The sequence below is a fragment of the Calypte anna genome, chromosome 1 (genome assembly GCF_003957555.1).
Source record: "Calypte anna isolate BGI_N300 chromosome 1, bCalAnn1_v1.p, whole genome shotgun sequence".
NCBI classification, from domain to species: domain Eukaryota; kingdom Metazoa; phylum Chordata; class Aves; order Apodiformes; family Trochilidae; genus Calypte; species Calypte anna.
The window spans coordinates 180,917,136-180,940,700 of NC_044244.1; the positions used below are offsets into that span (position 1 = coordinate 180,917,136).

Consider the following 23,565-nt stretch of genomic DNA (forward strand, 5'->3'; position numbering starts at 1 on the left):
TGGAAATTGCCTCTCAACTCTTACCCACTCTACTCAAAACCCCAGTGAACACCACTGTATGTAGAAATGAAGCTTGATTATAATAAAATCTTGAAAATCCACCAAAGGAGCAAGAAAAAATAATTATTTGAAAGAGATAATTTTCTATAGTACTATCCAGCCTGTATAAAATACTGTCTGACGTAGAAAATATCATCATCTGAGCTGTCCTCTCTTTTTAGAATCTTCCATATAGGAAGCATATGGACACATAATCATTACTTGAATTTATTTTCAGTATTCCAATCACCAAAGTGAAGTACTATGCATTTTACAAACGCAAACTTGACTCCCTCTTTGTACATTCACTTCTGATAGAGTTGCTTTCATCCAGCAGCCTGAAATTTCATTTGTACTCCTGATTAGAGTAGTCAAAATTATACAAGCAATTCTTCCCTCTGTCAAGGAATTTCAAGAGGGAGGAATATTTCCAGGGCTCCCCTGACTGTTCCTTTATTCTGTTTCTACATGCCCTGTAAAGCATTAAGTGTGTAAAGCTTCCCATTTTGGCACAAGGGATCAGTTGGTGACTGAGGCAACCCAGATTCACTGGAGGCCTATTTCTTTATGCTACTTTTAAGAACTTTGCCTATTGCAAAAAACTTGCCAGTTGACAACTGTTGATCCACAAAGGGAATCTGCAGATGTAGGGATGTGCATTCAAAAGATCACAGAGAACATGAATACACAGAAAAGTGAGGAGAGTGGGGCTCAGAGTGAGACAGCACCAGCCGTCCCAACAGCTAAAGGATAAGGTGGAAGTTGAGCTGTAAAGAATCATCTGCTCTAATATTTCCAAAGTCTTCTCCAGAATATTTTATGGTATATGCTTGTGAATAAAGCCAAGCTTATAATCCTAAAAAAAAAGAGTACAGGCCAACAGGTACAAGGTACATTAAGGAAAAATCCAGTAACATTTTTCTCCTGATTTCTAAAATAAGTGATGGAAACACTGGAAAAGGTTTCCCTTAAAAAAGCCGAGGTTGATGAATCTCCCATTCTTAAAGACATTTAAAACTCATCTGGGCAAGACCCTCAACAACTCATTGACCATCTGAGTTGGCCCTGCCTTAAGGAAATGACCTTTAGAGGTCATACCCAACCTTAATTATTCAGTGATTCTAATAAGAAGTATAAAATATCTTTCACTACTTTTTTTCCTTCATCCATCTTAAATCCATCCATTTCCTCTTAGAGGAAACCACATGCCACAAATATAATTAATACTTTCTATACCCTAATACTTTCTATTCCCTACACAGCCATATCCTGTTGACTCGAATAAAGAAATTAATCTTCCGTAGGTTAAGGTTTATAGTTTACATTCAATTCTAAGGTGTTATTTAAAAGCATACCTTGAATTAGATGAATCATTAGATCAATTAATCTGTGTTTTAAAAACTATCCCTTTTGATTCCTTTGAACACTGTATGAAGTGTAGCACAAGAAGAGTAGCAATCAACTGTAGTAGCTTTTCTTTTCTATTTGTGCCTAAGGAAGAAGGAAACAATATTACTATTTAAATTATTTCTTGTCAACGGAAAAGGTGCTTCCTGCAAAGTACTCCATATCACTTTAAGAGATCACCTGTCCTAATGTACAATTCACTGTACAATCACTACTATCAAGAGTGTTCACATTAGTGATTTGACAAACATGCTCCTGGTTTTCAAACTTACACTTGGCAATGCTTTGTTGGAACTTCTGCATTTTGTGTTTGATTAGGTTCTCATCTACTTGAATTTTAATACATGCAATGCTGGAAAAGTTGGAATATTTTTTGTGCTTTGATGACACATTGCTTCCTTAAATTTCCAACACTTCCTTAATTTTTGGCAAAACCAGAACCACACAAAAGAGAAATATCTCTTTTTTTTAAGCCATAAAATGTATGGTCCAAGTAAGTTCTAGTAAAAAGCAGTTTCCTGACAAAGACATGATTCAGGAAAAAATTTGTAGTTGGACAACTGCAAAATTTTCTAGTAGGTACTAAATCACAATATTCAACATACCAATACATCCTGGTCCATTAGATAGGCTCCATCAGCCTGACTGATAGCTTCCTGATACTCCCTGTTTCTCTTCTTTAATCTATGAAAGATTGTTCCAAAATAAGAATTTTCATCTCATAGACAGAAAATTTCAACAGTATTCTCTTAAATTGTTACTTTGAAATGTAGTCAAGTGCTAACAACAAAGGACATGAAAGAAACCAAAATTAGTGTAGCACAATTTTATTACTAATTAAATGCTTTCAGATCTTGAGACTGAAGCAGCTACATCAAAGGCAAAGTACAATAGCATTTTACCTCTCCAGTTACATGTTTTCCATTGATAAAAGCTTCAAATCCAGAAACAGCTTTATCATCCAACGGAAAGGCATATTTAGCTTCAATTGGTTTAGTTTTCATTCCTGTAGGTCTGAAATGCTGCTACCTGAAATGAATAATTTTTGCATAACTGTAATGTTAAAATGTGATTAAAACATCAGTGTAACAACATAACTGCTTTGCACTGCAAAACATTAATAGGTATGCCACAACTTGAACTTCTGTTTGTACTGTGGAAATGAAGGTATAACATTCATCAGTGCTTGACAAAAATGTCGTCTGATACGCTGACAGAGCTGGAGCTGTCAAGCTATTGCCTACAAAAGAAGTCACCAAAGCAATATGTTTCAAGCTAGTAAGGATAAAACAAGAGGGAAGTGTAAGCCTCCACAAAATATTGATCTATTTTTATGATATTCTAACGGGAAGTTTGTAAAAGCCTGTGCTACTTCTTTATGTATAGTTCTTATGACACAATTTCTGACTTGCATCTGACTTTTTTTCCTCACATCTGCTCCTCTATTTAATTTCCATGTGTCATAACAAAACTCACAATTTCTCATTCCCCTTTTCTACCACTCTTATTTCCCCTTCTCATCTGATCATCTCTGGTTTGTGCTTTGTACTTCAGCCTTGTAGACTGTTTTCTGCTTTGATGGACTGGATCATACAACTGGGTAGTAATTAATCCCATAGGAAACCAGACAAATCCCAAACCAATTCAAAAAAGAAACAAAAGAAAAGTTGTGTCAGAATGGCTTAAGCACAGACTTACTGCAGACAATTCTTTCTAACCCTTTTCTCGTCTGTTTTCCCCTACTTTATTTTTAAAGCTCTAGAAACAACATATAAAAACATTATTTACTTTTATGAAGCTACTCTGGCACTCGGAAACACCTCAGTACAGATTCTTGTGGAGAGGAACACGTGTGACAGAACTCAGGAAAGCCATAGGTTAAGCATTATTGAGACTGCTTCAGGCAGGATGCAGCTGAAGGGGGGGATTGTGCAATTATCCTTCAGGAATGGAAAAAAACCCTGACGTGACAGAATGTATTCCTAGGGCATATGTAGTAAAAAAACAAGACGGGCCCTTATTTTAGCCTGCTTAGCTAACTTATTAGCTAATTATCAGGTCAGAATGGCAAGTTTTTTTGTATTGTGTATAAAATTTTACGTGTGCCATTTTACTTGTCTAACCAAATTCAAAACCAAATCACAAATACATTTCCATAAACCTCTAATCATCCTAGCTATTTCTCTCTGGTGTATAATGCAGCTGGCAAACAGGTCACCAAGAAGGTCTTTTAAAGGGAACAGAATGCAGACACTACTGGAGAAAATCTCTCTACAATGGTGAATTGGTTATACATAGGCAGAAAACAGAGTTAAAAATAAAGCAAAGCCTTTCACTTTCCCAAGAGATTTTAGCTTTTTTTTTTTACTATAAATCTGTAAGAATAAAAACTGTTTTCAGGACTTTCCCTCATCTAGAGACTGAATTCCCCTTGGTTTTCTTTTGCTTCTCTTTTCAGTTAACTAAACAATAGCATTTTGACTAAACACTACTTAACAAACATTAATTTTCAGGGCTGAGTTATGGAAAAGGACAATGAATGTACTCTACCTGTGCTACAAAGTGTACTATCTTCCCTTTGATGTAAGTACCTTCCAGAGGGACAGGATTTCCCAGTCTATCCTAAAGACCAGTTTTTACATCATTCAAAGAACTGGCACTTGGTAAAGCATATCTAAACAAAGAGTTTAGGAAATATTAAAAAGATAAATATACATTCAGGCAACATGATTAAAACTAATCCTATATCAGTGACCCATTTTTATTTATGCAATTCACAGCACAAAAGTAACTCACAGTTCGTGTTATGAATATTTGAGTTGTATTGCTGAGCTGTAGGCAGTCTTTCTAAGAGTTCATGATAGTTAAGGACTTTGTTTAGAACCTTGTGTTTGAATTATTTAAAGACCATCTGATGATTAATGCAAAAGTGCTTCTTGTGCTTCTCTTGAAACACTGTGACAGGAGGAGTTGCAATGGCTGTTGGTAATTATGTTGATAGGAAATCTGTTAAATGGGTGCCACATAGAAATCACTGACTTGGTAACATCCCCAAATAAAGGAAAAGTTATTTTTTATGATCATACAAATACTCTAAAAACAGTTCTGATAAGTATTAGGAAACTCTGGAAGTAAGTCACAGAATCAGCTGGGTTGGAAAGGACCTCTGAAATCATCAAAGCCTCCTCTTCTCCATACTGAACACCCCCAGCTCCCTCAGCCCTTCCTCACAGCACTTGTGCTGGATCCCTTCACAGCCTCCTTGCTCTGCTCTGGACCTGTTCCAGCACCTCAATCTCCTTCCTGAACTGAGGGGCCCAGAACTGGACACAGGACTCAAGGTGTGGCCTCACCAGTGCTGAGTACAGGGGCAGAATCCCTTCCCTGGACCTGTTGGCCACGCTGTTCCTGATACAGGCCAGGATGCCATTGGCCTTCTTGGCCACCTGGGCACACTGCTGGCTCATGTTCAGCTTCCTGTTGACCCAAACTCCCAGGTCCCTTTCTGCCTGGCTGCTCTCAGCCACTCTGTGCCCAGCCTGGAGCTCCCCATGGGGTTGTTGTGGCCAAAGTGCAGGACCCGGCACTTGGCCTTGTTGCACCTCATCCTGTTGGAATCAGCCCAACTCTCCAGTCTGTCCAGGTCCCTCTGCAGAGCCCTCCTGCCTTCCAGCTGACCCACACTTCCCCCTAACTTAGTGTCATCTGCGAATTTGACAATGGTGGACTCAATCCCCTCATCTAAAGCATCAATGAAGATATTAAACAGAACTGGGCCCAATACTGATCCCTGGAGGACACCACTGGTGAGCGGCTGCCAATTGGATCAGCACCGTTCAGCTGAATGGTGGATCAGCACTCTCTGGGGGCCTCCAGCAGCTCCTAACCCAGCACAGGGTGCTCCTGTCTGAGCCCTGGGCTGACAGCTTTTCCAGGAGAATGCTGTGGGAGATGGTGTCAAATGTTTTGCTGAAGTCCAGGTAGACCACATCCACAGACTTCCCCTCATCCACCAGGCAGTCCCCTGATCACAAAAGGAGAACAGGTTGGTCAGACAGGACCTGCCCTTCCTAAACCCGTGCTGGCTGGGTCTAATCCCTTGTCCATCCTGTGGGTACTGTGTGATTGCCCTCAGGATGATCTGTTCCATGACCCTGCCAGGCACGGAGGTCAGGCTGACAGGCCTGGAGTTTCCTGGGTCCTCCTTTCAACCCTTTTTGTGTATTGGTGTGACATTCCCCAACTTCCAATCATCTGGGACCTCCCCAGTGAGCCAGGACTGTTGGTAAATGATGGAAAGCAGTTTGGTGAGCTCTTTCGCCATCTCCCTCATCACCTGGGATGGATCCTATCTGGTCCCATAGATTTGTGAGGATCCAAGTGGATCCAAGTCCATATACAAACTGAAAATCTTACTCTCATATTATAAATGACATATCTGTCATATCCACAGAATATCTTCTTGCAGCTAGCATATGAAACAGCATTTAAAAGCTGGGTATTATTCTGTCCTTATACTGGGCTACTTGTTAAGTAGTTCAAGCAGACCTGAGACCGTTTATAAATATAAATAACCTCCCTGAAATAAAACAGAATATGAATCAGATGGAAACATAATGCTCCATAAAATTTTTTTGATTCATATTGTCAGCTGTAACATACTGATGAAACAACAGAAAGCAGAGGATAACAAATTTCTTAGTAATGTCTGCGTGCACTAGTTAATCCTAAAATACATGAAGTAGAGTAGAAGTTCTTCTCCTAAAGTGCAATCTATAAATAAAACAAAAGTAATGATTTATTTTAGGTAGTTCACACATAGAGAATATAGATTTGCTTGTATTTGTGTATTGCTTCTAACTGGAAATTTTTCACAGAATACTCTATATTATCTTGTCTTTTCAAGGCAGGAGGAAAAAGGCAAAATGCTTTTTAATTTACATGAACCACAGACAACAGGTAGTAAAATGCTGACATTAGAGGCTGCATAGCAATGTCTTCCTGCAGTTCCATATTGATCCAAGACTGGTGTCTGGATCTGCCTTTGGGAAAAAAGTAAGAGGGTTAATCTATCTGAACAGCAACCTACTTCATTATTAGGTTTCAAAAATCCAGAGATTTTTTATTTTTTTCAATATATTATTTATTTTGCAATTATTTCCAAGTTGGAAGAGTTAGTGAAAACAGTCATCATCCTTGCACACTGATGCATTTAGGTACAGAATTTTTAAGCCAACGGCTCAGCTCTTGCAAAAGCAACCAATGATTGAATGTTATTTATCAAATGTTTATCAAATTTCACCTACCTGAATTATGTTAGGAATCTTAATATCCAAACAATTGTGCCTCCTAAAAGGAACTTACCCCAAACATTATTTCCCTTGTGTCTGATTTATGCAATGCACTCACTACTGTTTCTGGGTACATGTACGTGTACTACCTAGCTACCAGAACCTACAAACACAAGCACTATTTCCACATCAAAAGGTGGAAGGAAACGAGAAAAAACCCTCTTCCCAAAAGGCCACCAGCAGCGACGCGGGAAGTCGCCTATACTGTAGTCCCCCTCCTCAGGACGGACAGCCCAGCACAGCTGACTGACGGAAGCCCCCTCTCCCTCCTCTCCCTCCTCTCCCTCCTCTCCCCCTCCCTCCCCCTCTCCCTCTCCGTCTCCTCCCCGACCTCCGCCGCCCCTTCCCGCCGCCAACAGCGCGGGGCAGCGGGAGCTGCGGGAGCATTGCTTCACTGTTGATGCCCATCAACGGCCTTTTCGCCGCTGAAGCTCCTGGGAACTGTAGTTTGATCGCGGAACGGCTGTCACTCAGCTGGCAAGGGGGTGTGGAGGCTTGGGACTACAACTCCCAGCATGCTCCATGCCAAGGCTGTGCCTAGCCTGTGGCGCCGGGAGGCTGTGCGATGGCGGCAGGTTTGTAATGGAAGGAGAGGAGTGGCGGCTGGATCGGAGCGTTCCTGTGACAGCGTCCGGTGCTCTACCTCCGGTACTCGCGAAAGGACCGTGGGCAGGAGCGGTTACGGTGAGGGTGCCCCGGGGCCTGAGGGGTGGGGGCGCTTGGGCGTTCTCTGTGACTGTGTCCGTGAGGGGAGGGAAGCGCCGGGCCGGGCCTGACCCCTCGGGTCGTCTGAGGAGCTCGGCGGTGCTCGTATCCCCACTTCTCTGTGAGCGAAACCCGTCGTCCCTCCTCGCCTTCCCGGGACGGGTCAGCTTCAGTTTTGCTAGCGCTTTCGGATGGCAGGAGGGTGGGAGGGAAGCTTTAAACTGGCAGGCTGCCTCGAGGGGCTCTCAGAAAGGAGAAGGAAAACCCTTTAATTTGCCTATAAAGGAATCTGTACCTCGACAGGAAACTTCCAATGTTGTCTCTGGACAGAAGGCTGTTGAAAAACGTTTTCTTAAGGGAATTTCGCTGTTTCTCCTAGTCACAGTTTCACACTTGGGTTGGAAGTGTAAGCCCTTGTACAGTGAGAAAATTGAGAGCTGGCCTGAAATGATCTTTTTGGGCTTTAAGAAGTTATTTCCTTACCGACAGGACTGTTGAGCCTTGGCTGCTGTGGATGACAGGCTTTTTTTCCCCTGGCCCCTCATTTCTCCTGCGTTCCCCCTGACACACCATATGCAGAGTTAACTGAGCTGGGACTACTTTGAGGTAGCAGGGCTGGGTGTCAGGCTCTTGCTGCCTCATTGTCATTGGCAGCAGGTTATGTTTTTTTTTCTTCCTAATTGAGGAAATCACTTTGATTCTCCTTCCTTTCATGTTTTCTGACACTTGTAGGAATCTGGTTATCACTGAAACTTCTTTTTTTGATTTAAAAAAAGAACCTGGTTGGGGGGAATGAGCTGAGAGGCAGCATGATTGTACTGTTTCCATGAGAAAGTAAGGAAACCTTGAAAATTATGGGTACTGCAATGAAATATGTGCAGTAAAACATTTGTATTTAAATGCATATATTTGAAACTGTGCATTAATACGATGATCCTGCAGGGGAAGTCTTTGAACTTCTCAAAACAATTATCTTTTGTTGCAGGCTTTAAAAAAAATAATCTTTACTGCTGAAGAGAGTATTATACATGGCTTTACAATATTTGAGATACTAATTGCATTCAACTAAATAATAATGGATTATGTTGACTTCTTGCACTGAAAGTATTGCTTGTTGTCCCAATTGTTTCTATTGCCAAGTGAAAAGTAGATTGTGACTTATATGTATAAATATGCTGGGCTGGTTGTAAGAGTAACTTTATTCTATAGGGAATCTGTTGTAGATTTCTTGTTTTGTTTGTCTGCTTAATTTCTAGGTGCTCAAAGCAGATTACCATCCATACTAAATACTTGGAACTTTGAAACTTTTCCTGTCCTAATACTATATAGTATAATATTGTTATGTTAATGCTACATCAGGAAATGCACTGGAATACAATTTACAAGATGCCAGCTGTTGAAGATCTGAGTAGTGAACAAAACTTTATTGCACACTGGATGTCTAACAGTTCCCGTGCTGGAGTTTTATTAGATCCTACTTTTACTGGTTTGAAAACCAACAAAGAAAATCTGTTATCTGGACCTGAAACAACCACGGCTTTCCCTGCTGAAGTGGTGCATCTTTCAGACAGCTGTTCTGTAAGCGATGACTCCTTGTGTGAAGAGCCTGGCAGCCCTTGTACAGGTCAGCAACGTATCACTGAAACATCACCAGCAGCAGCATGTAACACAGAAACCTCTCAAACAGACTTTGTCCACAGTGAAGCTGATAGTCAGAATAAATCTGGTCACAGGGATCCACTCTTACAAAAGCTTGAACAGGTAATAGTTCTAGAATTCTTTGACATACATCATTTAAGATATATTTTGTTCCTGCATGTACTTTGTCATACCTGAAGTAAGCAAACTCTTTGCAATGTACAGAACACTGCAAGCTTAAAGAGCAAGTCCTTAGACAGTTATGTATGCTTGAAAGTTTGTGTCCTCCTCATGCTGTGCAGTTACTGAGAGTCTAAATTCTGCTGCTTCCAGCTGGCACATGTTCCAGCTTAAAATGAAATTGCATCCCGTTGGCAGTATACTTGTTCTCAAAAATCTTTTTATTTGGAAAGGTAATCTTGTGGTACATTCTGACTAAACCTAGCCTCTGTTGCATTATGTTATCATTTGAAAAGCTGAAGGAACTGCAACAACAAAAACAGGAACAGCTGAAGAAACAACAGATGGAGCAACTTCAAAGGCTAATGGAAGAGCAGCAGAAGCTCCTTAGCATGGTATCTGGCCAGACAGCAGTTCTTGGTAAGTTAAACAAGTGTATGATGCACTTAAACTGTAGCATTTAATCTCATTTTCCAGTTAAAATTTTAAAGTGTATTGAGTGTTCTTCATCTTAAGACTGCTTCATTAATAGTAGTATTATATTCCATTAAAAAATGCCAAATGTATCTTGATAAACATGTGCTATGATGAGAGAATCATAGCTAGTTAGGGGTTGGAGGGGACCTTGAAAGATAATCGAGTCCAACCCCCCTGCCAGAGCAGGGTCACCTTCATCAGGTCACACAGGAACGTGTCCAGCTGGGCTTTGAATGTCTCCAGGGCAGGAGACTCCACAACCTCCCTGGGCAGCCCGTGCCAGTGCTCTGTCACCCTCACAGTGACAAAATTCTTTTTAATATTTATACAGAACTGCCTATGCTCCAGTTTATAAGCATTGCCCCTTGTCCTGTTATTAGTGAAGAGGCCTTCTTCTGAGTAACAGTGTAAAACAAACAGTTGCTTTCCTTTCTGATTAGTTGTTCCTCACAATACTTTTGATTGCTTTAAGCTGTCAGTATATCCAAATGAAGTGGTCTCCTTGGTTGTGCTCATGCAGCATAAGTTTGCTCAAGTGATGAACTTAACTAGAATAGGGAGCTCATCTATATTGAAAACCAAACACCTGTATCAGTTTTCCAGTCTAGTTTGATGTGTGCAAAGGGAAAGGACAGTGTTGGGCTGAAATAAGCTTTTGAACTGATCAGGGGCATTTTCTGCTGTTGGCAGCATCAGTCATATGGTTATCTTTCTTTCACTCTGCCTGCCAGAGAAAATGAGTTTAGGGTTTACCCTTAGGAGAACAAAATCCTGATTGCATAATCACTTACTCTTGATTGGTAACATAAGGATGGAGGCTGGGTGATCAATCTTGCACTTCAGTGACATTTCTCCTGTGGTGGTGTAACACAAATACAATGCCACAACCATTTTTTTCTTTTGATTTTGAGGCTATACTCTAATGGCTGAAAGTCAAAAGCTAAGATGTGGGCATTCAGCAGGCTTAAACACTTTATATCAGTTGCCAACATTTGGGTGTCAGAATTACTTGGAAAACAGCTTATGCACAAAGGTTGAACAATACTCTTTCAAGAGTGTCTGATTGTGAAAAACAAGATCTATGTGTACCACTGAAAATGCATATTTGTTTGAAAAATGAGGAAGATGTTACTGGTCTGTAGTTTATAGAAAGAAAGCTTTATGTGTGGTGGTGTTTTTTTTTTCCCCTTGTAGTAACTGAGTGTAATTTTCTACAACCTATTGTGAATATTTTGTACAAGTGTTTTACTTGGTTTTTGTAATTTTATTTTTAAGCCATAAATTAACAATAGCAAAGAAGATGAACAATCAGGATGGGTTATTTAAGGTCTTTGGAAATTTTTTAATACATAATTGGATGTTGCTTTAAAAAGAAAGTTCATATTCAAATAAGAATTAATTTGCTGACACTTAGGACTATCTTATATAGGAATTCAGACCATACTACTGTGAACTTCCTTTCTGGCTTTAATCTGAGTATTTGAGCTGAAAACTGAATTTTGGATGGGGAGTAAAAAAAATTCTATGATTTTTGTAGAAAAAAGCATGTGGTGTCCGGAACAAAAGATGGAAATATTAATGGGCAGTAAAGACCATCATATTGGTTCTTCATGTGTGGAAAGTGCAGATCTCTCTGAAAATTCCAGTGGAGGAAAACATTTGTCAACTAATACAGAGGAAAGGTAATTCAGACCATTATTATGTAGCTTTTGTCAAATAGATTGGACAAGTTTAGTTCACTGTGAGTCCTTATTGAAAGAGGCTGATATTCTCAGTTTGTGTTGCCTTCTCAACTAAAGATTCCACTTTGTTAGGCACTGTAGAAACCTGTAGTAAGAGAGGCTCTGGCTTGAAATTGCTTTTGCTGTGAAAGATGTGATGCTGTGTATTGGCCTGAAGAGGTGTCTGTAACCTGGAGTAATGATAGTTTAGAAGCATATTTTCGTATAGATTTATTATGTGAACATTTATAATTACTGTGCCAAATTTGATTTATTACAACCTCCTATCCACTGTTATGTGGTGAAAGTGGTAATGTTAAGGAGAAGTGTAAGGCTGTGACCTTTTTCTTTATTACCGGGAGTTATGCTTGTTTAAACATCTGTATATGGCTAAGAAGTAATGATAGTGCTTGTGGCAGAAGCCTTCTAATGTCTTTGTTTATGGAGTTGATAGAACAGAAGTAGTGGTTGGCATTGTTTTAAAGCTCTGCCTTATCTACTGGGTCATCACAAAATAAGGAAATACTTGTTCCAGGCTGGGGTGGATTGAGCCCATCCAGCAACAAAGCACCCCAGCTGCTTGCTTGCTCTGTCCCCCAGAACAAAATGGGAGAGGGTGTCAGGAGAGAAAACTTGAGAAAATATGTGAGTTGAGGTAAAAGCTGTTCGGTAAGTAGAGGAGGGAGAGGGGAAAAACACTTAAGTGATTCAAAGGCTCTGACTCTCCACTTCCCACAAGCAGAGCAATGTCCACTTGGTATCTGAGCAGCAGCTACTTTTGAAAGACCAAGACACCAGTTTTTACTGCTGAACATGATGTTATATGGAATGAAGTATCCCTTTGGTCTGTTTGGATCAGTTTTTCTGGCTGTGTCCCCCTTCAGCCTCTTGCCCATCCCCAGCATACTTGCTGGGGCTGCGAACAGCTTGAAAAAGACGAAGCAAGGTTTGCTGCTGTGCAGGGTACTGTTCAGTAACAGCTGGAACATCAGTGTTACCAGCACTGTTGTAGTCACAAATCCAAAACACAGCACCATATGGATTGCTGTGAAGAGAGCTCGTGCCATCCCACCAGACCTGCTATAAGGCAGGGGAGGAGGAGTATCAACAGGAGAGATAAGGAACTAGATCTTTGTAGCATTACTGTATGGGAAGGTGACAGAAATTGGCAGTATGACCAAAATATGAGAGCAAGTTTGAGCAGAAGAAAGGAGCACTGAGAAAAGCACTGAAAGAAGAAACAGCAAAACCTGCATACAGTATCTTTTAGATATGTATATTTGCTGTAGCAGGGATTTGATAAACAATTTTTTAAAAGATAAGCAGGTAGCATTATGATACATTGCTCAGATTAACCTAGACACTTAATGACTAAAGTACCTCATAATTTATCTTTTATGTGATTACACCTTAGTTTTTTGAATAACAGTGACATTAAGCAGCTATTTAATATAGATATGTAAGACTTTGGTGGGTTTTGGTTTTATATATATATATCTTTATATATATCCATATAAAGACCCATTAAGGCTGTGATTCAGGAGAAGAAACAGACATTTGAAGAATTCCTGGAAGAACAGATACGACTGGAAGAGCAGCGTCTGGAGCAAAACCAGAACTTACAGGTTATTTATTTAACTTTATTGTTCTTTCTGTATTGTGGCAAGATGAAAAAGGTGCTTTAAAAATGTACAAGAAATTAAACTAACACTGAGTGAAACATTCACATTCTTTAAAATAAAACAATAAGCCCTAAATATTTCACTTGTTCAATATGTCAGTAGAAATCTAGTAAAAAAATATTTATAACAGTAAAAATCCAGATTTATACACTGTATAAATCCCTGCTCATATGTAGGGTTTATTTGAAGAAATCTTGAAACTGTGTAAGGGGCTTTTTAACTTTTTGCATTTACTTCTTCTTTTCAGGAGACAAATGGACCAGCTACTCAAAAACCAGTGGTCAAACGACCCTTCCTGAAAAGAGGAGAAGGCTTGAGAAGATTCACTAATGCCAAATCTAAAACTATGAAACTTGGAGAAAACACCCCAAAACTTCAACAAAGAGCTTCAGATGGCAGAAATGTTATAAAAGTAGACAGATCACAAGTACAGAAAAAAACTGTGCTTCCATGCAAAGAACTGGTTTCTGAGAACCCGGTTGTGCCATGTAGGAACTACAACCACTCTGATAAAGCAAAACATGGTCCTATTCAGAAGACCTTGGTACTCAGGAATCACAATGGAAAAAGTATCTTACCACTAGAAACAAGAGGGCAACCAGGAAAAAATCATGATGGACAGATAAGAGATTCTTTCCCATCAGAAACTAACAACAAATTAGAAAACAAAGAGAATGTAGCAGTAGAATTTGTGAAATCTAACACTCGCATAATTGGAAACAGATTACCTGGCACAAGAAAGCCTCAGTTGTCTCATGAGATAGCCAGTGCCTTTTCTAATTCTAAACATCCTGTAGGTCACCCTGTAAAAGACCCAGAACTGTCTTTTGAAGTTTCATTTCAGAATAAGGTGGCAAACTGGGAAAAAGAAAAAGAAAAAGAGAATATAGAATTAGATGAATTTTTATTTCTAGAACAAGCTGCAGAGGAAATATCTTTCTCAAGTAATTCCTCATTTGTGCAAAGGATCTTAGATCAAGATCAGCAAACTTTAAAAGGCCGTAGAATGTCTTCTACCCCTATCAAGGCAAAACAGCAACAATTAAAGGTGCTGGCTGTTGAACTTACAAATAGGAGAAATAAAAAGGCAGACTGTATGACACAGGGAAATATAACTGATAGAGAAGTTATGCCTTCAGTCTCAAACTCAGGGACATCTTTTAAAATGAAGGATCCAATGAGTAAGACAGATAGTGTAATATTTTCAGCTTCTTCCATGATAGCAGCACCTGCTTTAAAAAGTAATCAATGGGTTGTAAATGAAGGTAAGAGTGAGGGAACTGGTGATACTACTACAGATTCTGAGAGTGAATTTGAGACCACATTAAAGCATGAAAATGAAGATGCTAAGACATCCCTTATGAGCCACAGAGAAAGTGACTCAGAGTTATTTGATTATGGAAGTTCTGTTACAGACTTGAGCAAAGAAAGCAAAAACGGAGGTGGTGACTTCGGCTTTTCAGGCAAAGATTGCAATGGACTGTCAAAACAAAAGATTAGAAAAGCTTCAGACCATCAGAGAAGCATGTCTTGTATGAGTAAGTTTGATTTTGATGATGAAAGAACATGGAGTGATCTTGATGAAAATTATGTTAACAGTGATTTACCTGAAAAATACACTAAAATACCTTTACAGAAAGACTTTTCCAGTAGGAATGACACAGCTGTCCCAGATAAAACAATAAAGAGAAAAGTTGCCTCAAAGAGGGGAGATGAAATGTCCAAAGAGTCTGCAATAGACAGTGATTCAAATGGACCTCCTGTATCAAACCTGATGATGAAACTGTTTCCATCACTGAAACCGAAGCAGAAGTCAGGCTGTCATCCTGAGCGTGAAGCCAAATCCAATGTGGAACAGGAGCCAGGAGGTGAGAGAACAACAACTGGGAGGAAATGATGAAGATGTGTGTTGTGAGTCTGTCTCTTTCTAACGTTTAAGCTCAAACCTGATATTACACCAATGGATGTAAGCACAGACTTCTGCTGCAGGGAATGGCCCTATTCTCACCTTTATTGCATGTCTGATGTTAGATCTAACATGTATGTTCACCATGAGCCATCAGTGTACACTTGCAGCCCAGAAAGCCAACCAGATCCTTGGCTGCATCAAGAGAAGTGTGGCCAGCAGGTCAGAGAAGTGATTCTCCCCCTCTGCTCTGCTCTCATGAGACCCCATCTGAAGTACTGTGTCCAGTTCTGGAGCCCCTTTTACAGGAGGGACATCTGCTGAAACATGTCCAGAGAAGGGCCATGAGGATGATCAGAGGCCTGGAGCACCTCTCCTATGTGGAGAGACTGAGAGAGTTGGGGTTATTCAGTTTGGAGAGGAGGAGGCTCTGAGGAGACCTTATTGTAGCCTTCCAGTATCTGAAGGGGGCTACAAGAAAGCTGTGAGGGACATTTAGGATGTCAGGTAGTGAGTGATAGGACTAAGGGAATGAATTCAAACTAGAGAAGGGTATATTTAGATTGGAAGTTAGGAAGAAGTTCTTCACCATGAGGGTGGTGAGACACTGACACAGGTTGCCCAGAGAGGTGGTGGAAGCCCCATCCCTGGAAGTTTTTAAGGCCAGGCTGGACAGGGCTCTGAGCAACCTGATCTAGTGGGAGGTGTCCCTGCCCATGGCAGGGGGGTTGGAACTGGATGATCTTAAAGGTGCCTTCCAACCCTGAAAATTTTATGAATCTAACAATTATGCATCTTGAGAATGGGTATGATCAGTGAAAACATCTTTTTTCTTTTTAAATTTTTCTTTTCATGGAGACTGGTTTTCTGTCAAACCAGTTCATTAAACTAATTTAATCTGGAGCTGTTTGATCACCAAATCAAAGGAAATATCAAAGGCATGCTGAAAATGAAGTGGTACCTCCTTTTCCAGTGACCATGAGCATTTACACTGCAGTAGGGTTAGTGCTGTTAAGTTAGCTTTTTACCTTTTTAAAAATAAGAAGGTGGCAGCCCTGTCTGTACTTCCTGACAGTACTCAAGTATCTAGAAAATTCATGTGGAATATGGGAAACCTGGATGCATTTTTCTGCTTTGTCCAACCATACAATTATAGTGTGGGGAAGGACTGTCTCTAAAAGCTCCTGTTGAAATTGTTGCACCTACCCAAGATCATTAAAAATAGAGCTTTTCAGTCAAAGAGTGATCATGGCATAGCCTCACATTTAAACATCTTATGTAAGATGATGAGATCTTGGTTTCAAGCTCTGCCCCAGTGAACATTTAGGATTTTATTTAGGTTTTATGGGATGTTCATATGAAAGCTGCTACTTTTGCTTATTTTTTTTTCTTTGGTTTTTAGTAAGTAGTGCAGAATGCTTTAAAATGTAGCTTATGTATTATTTGAATAATAGAAAATTTTTGCAATCCTGTCTCAAAAATAGTATCTATATTTTTAAACTGTTGTGCAGTTGTTGTTTACTTCAGTCTTTTGGACACTGCTTAGATAACCTATATCTGTTCAGGAAACACTGTTCCATCCCAGGTACTGAGAGAGAGACTCATTGAACTGGAAACTGAAATAGAGAGATTCAGAGCAGAAAATGCAACTCTAACTAAACTCCGTGAAGAAAGAGAGCATGCTTTAGCAAATATCAGGTAATTTTTAATGAAACATTGTGGTGCATTCACTTACACAGTATCTTTCAGACTGTCATCGTGTCCAGTTATCAACAGCTCAGGTAAATAACTGGAATAGGTGGTTAGTTTACAGTGGAGACATAAGTCAATAAATTTGTTGTTGCTCTATGTATATATTGATGTAATTATTGTGCACACATAGAATATTAAGAATCTGTGCTAATTTAATATATCCTTAGAGGCTGTACTTGGGAGAATGTATGCTTTTGTTCTGACTGATAACACAGTCCTAAATTGGTTTTGTAGAATTGACCTTCATGCTAACATGATTGATGTTTTCCCTTTGGAGTGGATGCTTGTGCATACAGAGAATATTTTTTTTTTGAACTAGGGGACTTATAAGTGACATATAGAGCAGAATAATTATCACTGGTCACTTAAATGTGTCCTGCCTGTTCCTAGAAAAGTCGCTTTGTTTTGTTTGGAAACAGCATCATGTTGTTGGCTAATGTTTAATTTGTGACCTCCTGGTGTTAGCAGATCCTTTTGCCTGGTGGTTTTTGGGGAACCATGTTCTATTGCCTTGAAGAATGTTGAAAGATTTTAGCTAAAGTTTTGTTAAATTCAGGATAACATTTGTGACTAGGAGATACAAACATAGAAATTGTTGGACTTCAAACACTGTCTGTGTGACTGTTCTTACTCCTTACCTATCTATAAATGGTATGACTATGTAAGTCTTCCCTGGGGACAACAGACAGTGGAATCAATGACCACAAAATTCAGTCTTGATATTCTTCTTTGGAAATGCAGATTTGAAGTAGTTTTGGGCTAAAACGACAACTTTGCTTCATAATTGTAGGAAAGAAATTGCAGACTTTCAACAGCAGAAAGCCCAAGAACTTGCTGAAATAGAAGAATATAAAAAAAAGGAATTGAAAAAATTGCAAAAGGAGCGCAAAGTTTTTGAAAAATATGCCACGGAAGCTAGAGCAATTCCTGATAAAAAAGAACGTGATGAAATTCAGGTATAAAAATACATTATTCTTCTAGTTCACTCAGGAACACTGATATTTGTTTAAAGACAGTCGAGAACTAAATTGTAAATTAATTGGAAGGTTGCAAGTGATTTCAAGATAGAAACTGTTATAAGACACAGACTAACCAGAGTCCTGACAATGTTGTTTGATGCCTTAAAGGCAAACCTCCCTGGTGAGCAAACCTTTTTGTCACATTTCTTTACTAAGAACTGTGCGTGACTATGGTAGAATGATCTTCAACTTTGATGTAAAATTACTCTAAATATAAAGTTGTAAGGTTTTATTCATTGTAGTGCATCCAAATGCAAACTAGAACCGTACTTGAGTTTTACTCTGTCTCTCACTGTTTTACAGTAAATGTAGTAATTTTCTTCAGTTTTCAAAGTTACATTATTTGTAGGCATTTAAGTATCAGAGATGTAGGAAATGAGATTTTTGTTCCATCATAGTCAGTATAAATGGTACATGCCATGTACAGACAAGTTGTATTAAACATCAGACATAGATTTACCTACTATTTCCCCACAAATTTTCCTTACATAACTTTACAGATTGAAGTTACGTTTGCTGAACTGTCTAGGCAGCTGCACAGTTTATGTGATTGTGTCCTCCCTGTTCTCCTGTGCCAAGATTTTTGAAGGGTCCTCTTAAGCGTAGGCGTAAGATTTCATGTTGCCTTCTCCAGTGTATTTGAGTGGCCAGTCTGAAGTGTAAAGGATGCCAAGAAGGAAATCAGGACACTTGAGTTTGAAGTTGAGCTTATAGAACTTGTAGTCTGAAGTTAGTAGCATCTTTTTCAGGAAGAAAACTTCTGCCTTTCACCCTATATGCCACTAAGCTGATCTTCCTTTTTGCTCATCTTGTGTGCTTTTATTTCAACTAGAATATTAAAGTCTTTTAATATATTTAAAGAGACACTCTTTAATTTATAATCATGCATTTTTCTAAGGCTTTAAAACAGCAGATTTCAGAGTTACAGGAGGATTTAAAGCGAAAAGAGGCAAAGTGGTCAACCACCCATCGACGCCTGAAAGATCAAATAGAAGCTTTAGTAAATGAGAATATGGAGTTAAAAGAGGAAATCAGAATTATGGAGAGGTTCCGTCTAGAAGCCTGGAAGAAAGCAGAAGCTGCTGGAAGCAAGAGGAAAATAGAAAATTCTGGGATGACTCTAAAAAGAGCAGAATCTGTAAGTTATTTAGCTTGTTTTAATTTCAGCTGTGTGAATACTTTTCAATTTTGGATCATAAACTTGGAGTCCAATAGCTACAATTTTGCATTTAATTTACTAACCTCAGAACTCCAGTGGTGGTGATAGACCAGAATTTTGCTAATGATATATTTCCTTCAAATGTGAGTGTTCACACATGCAGCAACATTGCAGCATTCATTGTTGAACTCATCTTAGAAATGAAAAATGATGCAATTATAAGAGAAAAAAAAAATCACAGAGCAGATCTAACCTGAGCCTCTGCATCTTAAGAGTCAGCCATGCAAACCAGGCAGTTCAGCATTGTCTAAAGCAGTTGAATTTAGTTTTGAAACTAGGTGTATTCTGGACTGCTTGCACCAAATAAACATTCTGCAATTGTTGGTACACAGGCAGAAGACAGAAAAGATGTCCAAAGTGTAGCTTGGGCTACCTCACACGAGTTCTTCTGTTGACTAAATCTCAAAAATGTATAGCTTGTACAGAAAGCTTCATGTCACATGGTGTACACATCTTGTTGCTGCTGAATGAAGAGGTACAAGTAAATGTAACATAAGCCACTAATAACTTTCTTCCTTTTAGTGTCTAGCAAACAGAGGACCAAAAAGTCAAACTGCATCTCTACTTCATCCAGTACAGAAGTGCAGCAAGATGAATGGCAAAAGTTATTCACAGTCACAAGGTATAAATATTTGTATAATCAAAATTCTGTTAATTCTTTAAAAGAAAATTAACGTTGATTTTTTGCTTCTATTAAAAATGCGCATCACCACCTCAAAAAGTAGACAGAAAGTAAATGTAAAGGACTTGAGAGTATATGGATAAATACCTCCCAGTAAGATTCTGGAGAAAGCTGTGGTGAGGCCATGCTCAGAGCAAAAATGCTTCTGGTCATGCTTGGTGATCTGCAGTGTACCAGAAGCTGTGTTCTGAAATCCAAAATGGCATTCACTGCTAATGCTCTCCAAAATGCAGCTGTTTATGACTATGTTGACAGCATCAGAACTGCTGTGCCTCTTCACTACCTCCAGTTATCAGGATCCATAATCAAATGGGCAATGTTCAGTTAAGAGCAACTGCTGTTGGCAGCAATACCCTTTTCTAATGAGTCATCACATAAGAAAAGTAGCTGGAGGGTAGTTTTTTATTGTCTCTGTCAGCTCAATCAACCATTGTTACCTGTTAGAGGAATGTGTTCCAGAAGTGAGGCCCTTGATGAGTTTATTTCAGTAATCTTTCTAGCATGCTAGGACAGACATAGGGTAAGTCTGCTAATATCAGTTCCTGTTAAAAGGTTACATTAGTTTTCCTTTGTTCATTATAAGGCATAACAATAATGATCCCTAGGGAATCATTTTCCTGGGGGGGTGAGAGATCCTTTTTAAGTCTACAGAAATGAAATAGGAGACAAAGTGCAAACATTGTACCTGTTGCAGTGATTCTTCTGCTGACACATGAAGCAATGATGTACCTGAGGAAGCTGGCTTATGATGGTTCTTTTCATAAATACATTGCTTTCAATTTCTGCTGCACTTAAATGTAGGTGTCCTGTACAAATTCATGCCATTTACAATTATGATTGTCCCAAATTAACTTTGTTACATGTCTCTGAGTAGGAAAGGTTAACAGAACACCTGCATCAGCACCTGGCAACGACAGAAACACCTCTGAGACAGTGATGGCACCAGATGATTCTTCTAGGACTTTTATGGTAGTAAGTCTTGTATCTTGATTGGATTTTGAAGGGGGAGGAACAAGCCTAAAATAAAATAGTTACTGGAAGGAGACTGGAGAAGCTATTGACTTACCTTATTTACTTCAAATCTAGTCTTGTCCTACCAGAAAATGGCTAGATAGTAGTCAGTGCAGAGTGTTTTACCTGGCTCTCACAGTTGCAACTTTCTTTGACTGAAGAAATAAAATAATAATATCCTGCCCCCTTTAATTTTGCAAAATTTACCTCTTGAGGGAGGGAAAACAGATGTTCATATGTTCCATGTAAGGCAACTGCAAGCATCTTATAAACAGCTGAATTAATTCTTACATTAACTCCTAAGGGAGCATTCAGGCCTTACAGAACTTCATCACCTGTTTCATAACTTCATGTTTGGTTGAGAACCATGTTACAACAAAACAACAAATTCCACTTCAGTCCAGACTACGGCTGATCTCAGACAACCAATTACTGCTGAGCCTCTCTGTCTTAACACTATACTGGGAGCTGCATAAACCCCAAGTTGTGTTTATACTTTCTTATACTTAGTCTTGCTCCCCTGATGCTCCTTGTTTCCTAAGCATACCTGTCAGTCTAAGCAAAAAACAAACCTTAAAGGCAAAGCTTGATGAGTTTGTGGTCCGATTACTGTTGTCATTTTAGGACACACCTAATGAAGCTCAAGTGCCATTGCCACCTGGATCTGCATCTACAGACAGCGAAGAGACCCAGAGGGAAACAGCTTATCCTGATGGAAAGGTAAATGGTGCTCTGAAACTCCAGCTGTTGTGAAAGAGGAATAAGTGTGTTGGTGCAATGCCTCAATACTGACCTCTCTGCAATGTATTCATTAGGTTGAAAAGATTCTGAAGAATGGCTGTCACCTCATATTCTTCCCTAATGGGACATGTAAAAAAGTGGGTTCTGATGGGAAGACTGTAACTATAACCTTCTTCAATGGGGATGTGAAGCAGATTATGCCTGATCAAACAGTGGTATGAATCGTGCATCTTCTGCACTTTTCTATAATTACTTATTTATGCAGATGTGTACATACACATAAAATTTCTCACTTGTTATGTTGAATCTCAACTGTTTTCTGTAGATTTATTATTATGCTGATGCTAAGACAACACATACTACATACTCTGATGGCTTAGAGGTCCTGCAGTTTTCAAATGGACAAATAGGTAAAGAAACCCAACCCAACCAACCTTGAGAAGTGCTGCCTATATATATATACCTGTATTTGTGTAATAAGCATATTGCCTCAAAATACATTTTGCAGAGAAGCATTATCCTGATGGCAAGAAAGAAATTACTTTTCCTGATCAGACTATCAAAAATTTATTTACGGATGGTCAAGAAGAAAGTATCTTTCCAGATGGTACCATTGTTCGCATTCAGCGGTAAGCTCTCCCTTATTGGGTACCCTGGCATGGTTAGGGCTCACTGACAGGTGCAGGTACAGTGACAAACCTGTTTCTAGAAGTTAATATTTGAATATATAACGTGCTGTGAACCTGTAGTTACTGTTGGGATTTTTGAACTTTTTTTATAGTGTGAAGGAGACAGAAGGACTGAACGCCTGTGTGTATATTTTTATACCCTAATGTGATGTATTTTTCTGATTTGTGTACAGTTCTAGAGGACATGTGAGAACCTAGCTCGTGTGGAACCCACACCAGACTGACATCTGAGAGCACTCAAAATGTCACACTTTGAACTTTTCTTGGACTGTTGCAGGAATAGACAGTGCAGAGTGTGGTAGAGGCTCTCGAGTACAAACAAGTTACACCAGTTTTTGCAGAAACAGTTTTTTTAGTAACAACCAGTTTGAATGATATTTAACAGGCTTTTCACAATACTGCATTTTTTTTAAAAAGTTCTTCCTTCACTTAGCCTTGCATATTGAATGTTTTTCTGAACTTAAGGTTTAAGCCTATGTATAGTCCTTACAATATTATTTAAGAACATGTATATCCGTTTGTTTCATGCAGGGATGGAAGCAAAACTATAGAGTTCAATAATGGTCAGAGAGAGCTACATACATCAGAGTTCAAGAGACGGGAGTACCCAGATGGCACTGTCAAGACTGTGTACGTGAATGGACAGCAAGAAACAAAGTATGTCTCTGGGAGAGTAAGGGTAAAGGACAAGGATGGTAATATTATTATGGACACTAAACTATAGGTTATGTCAACTGCTGGAAGTGTTAGCACATTGACTATGTACATGCCTGTAAACAAGAGAGGGAAACTCCTTTAAGCTTCCTTTGTATATATATTGTTTATAATTTTTCTGAAAAAAAATTCCTCAGTGAGTGTTACTATATCAGATGTTTCCAATCTTTTCCCATTTCTACTTTCAAGCTGTTTATTCATCATTAATTAGCAGCCCCCCGACTGTTACGCAAAATGCTCTTCTATGTTCATAAGGCTGGGACAGAAATGTGTAAGCAAACCCCAGAAGTTGCCAAAGGTCATCTCATCCAATTCTTACACTTATGAGGCATTTTTGAGCTAGCTTTGCTTTTAGATACTGAATTTTAAAAGGCAAGGGGCACTGCTGTAGTGTCTTGGCTCTCCATTGTAGTGGATGCTGAAAATGTTTTTCATAACCTTGCACTTTCTTTCTTTTTCTTGTCCTCCCTGCTTCCCCCAGCTTTCTCCTCAGTGAAAGCAAGCTCTGCATTACTGTGCCTGTGACTTTTTTTTACTTAAGGGTAAATCAACTTGCAGTCAAAGGAATTATCATCACTCACAAGCAGAAGTTGCGTTACAGTAGCTCTTATGTACTTCAAGGCTTAGCCCCT

At 39.2% G+C, this 23,565-nt stretch overlaps 1 protein-coding gene across 1 annotated transcript; it reads left to right on the top strand.

Moving 5' to 3' along the window:
- The first annotated feature begins 8,849 nt into the window (after positions 1–8,849).
- CENPJ (centromere protein J) lies at positions 8,850–22,943 on the top strand. Its single transcript, XM_030465408.1, has 16 exons — positions 8,850–9,263; positions 9,617–9,740; positions 11,335–11,479; positions 13,038–13,143; positions 13,448–15,068; positions 16,672–16,804; positions 17,649–17,814; positions 18,776–19,015; positions 19,329–19,331; positions 19,619–19,718; positions 20,653–20,747; positions 21,414–21,509; positions 21,605–21,745; positions 21,856–21,940; positions 22,039–22,159; positions 22,751–22,943. The coding sequence occupies exons 1-16, from the start codon at positions 8,850–8,852 to the stop codon at positions 22,941–22,943; spliced, it is 3,783 nt and encodes a 1,260-aa protein (XP_030321268.1).
- The last annotated feature ends 622 nt before the right edge of the window (positions 22,944–23,565 follow it).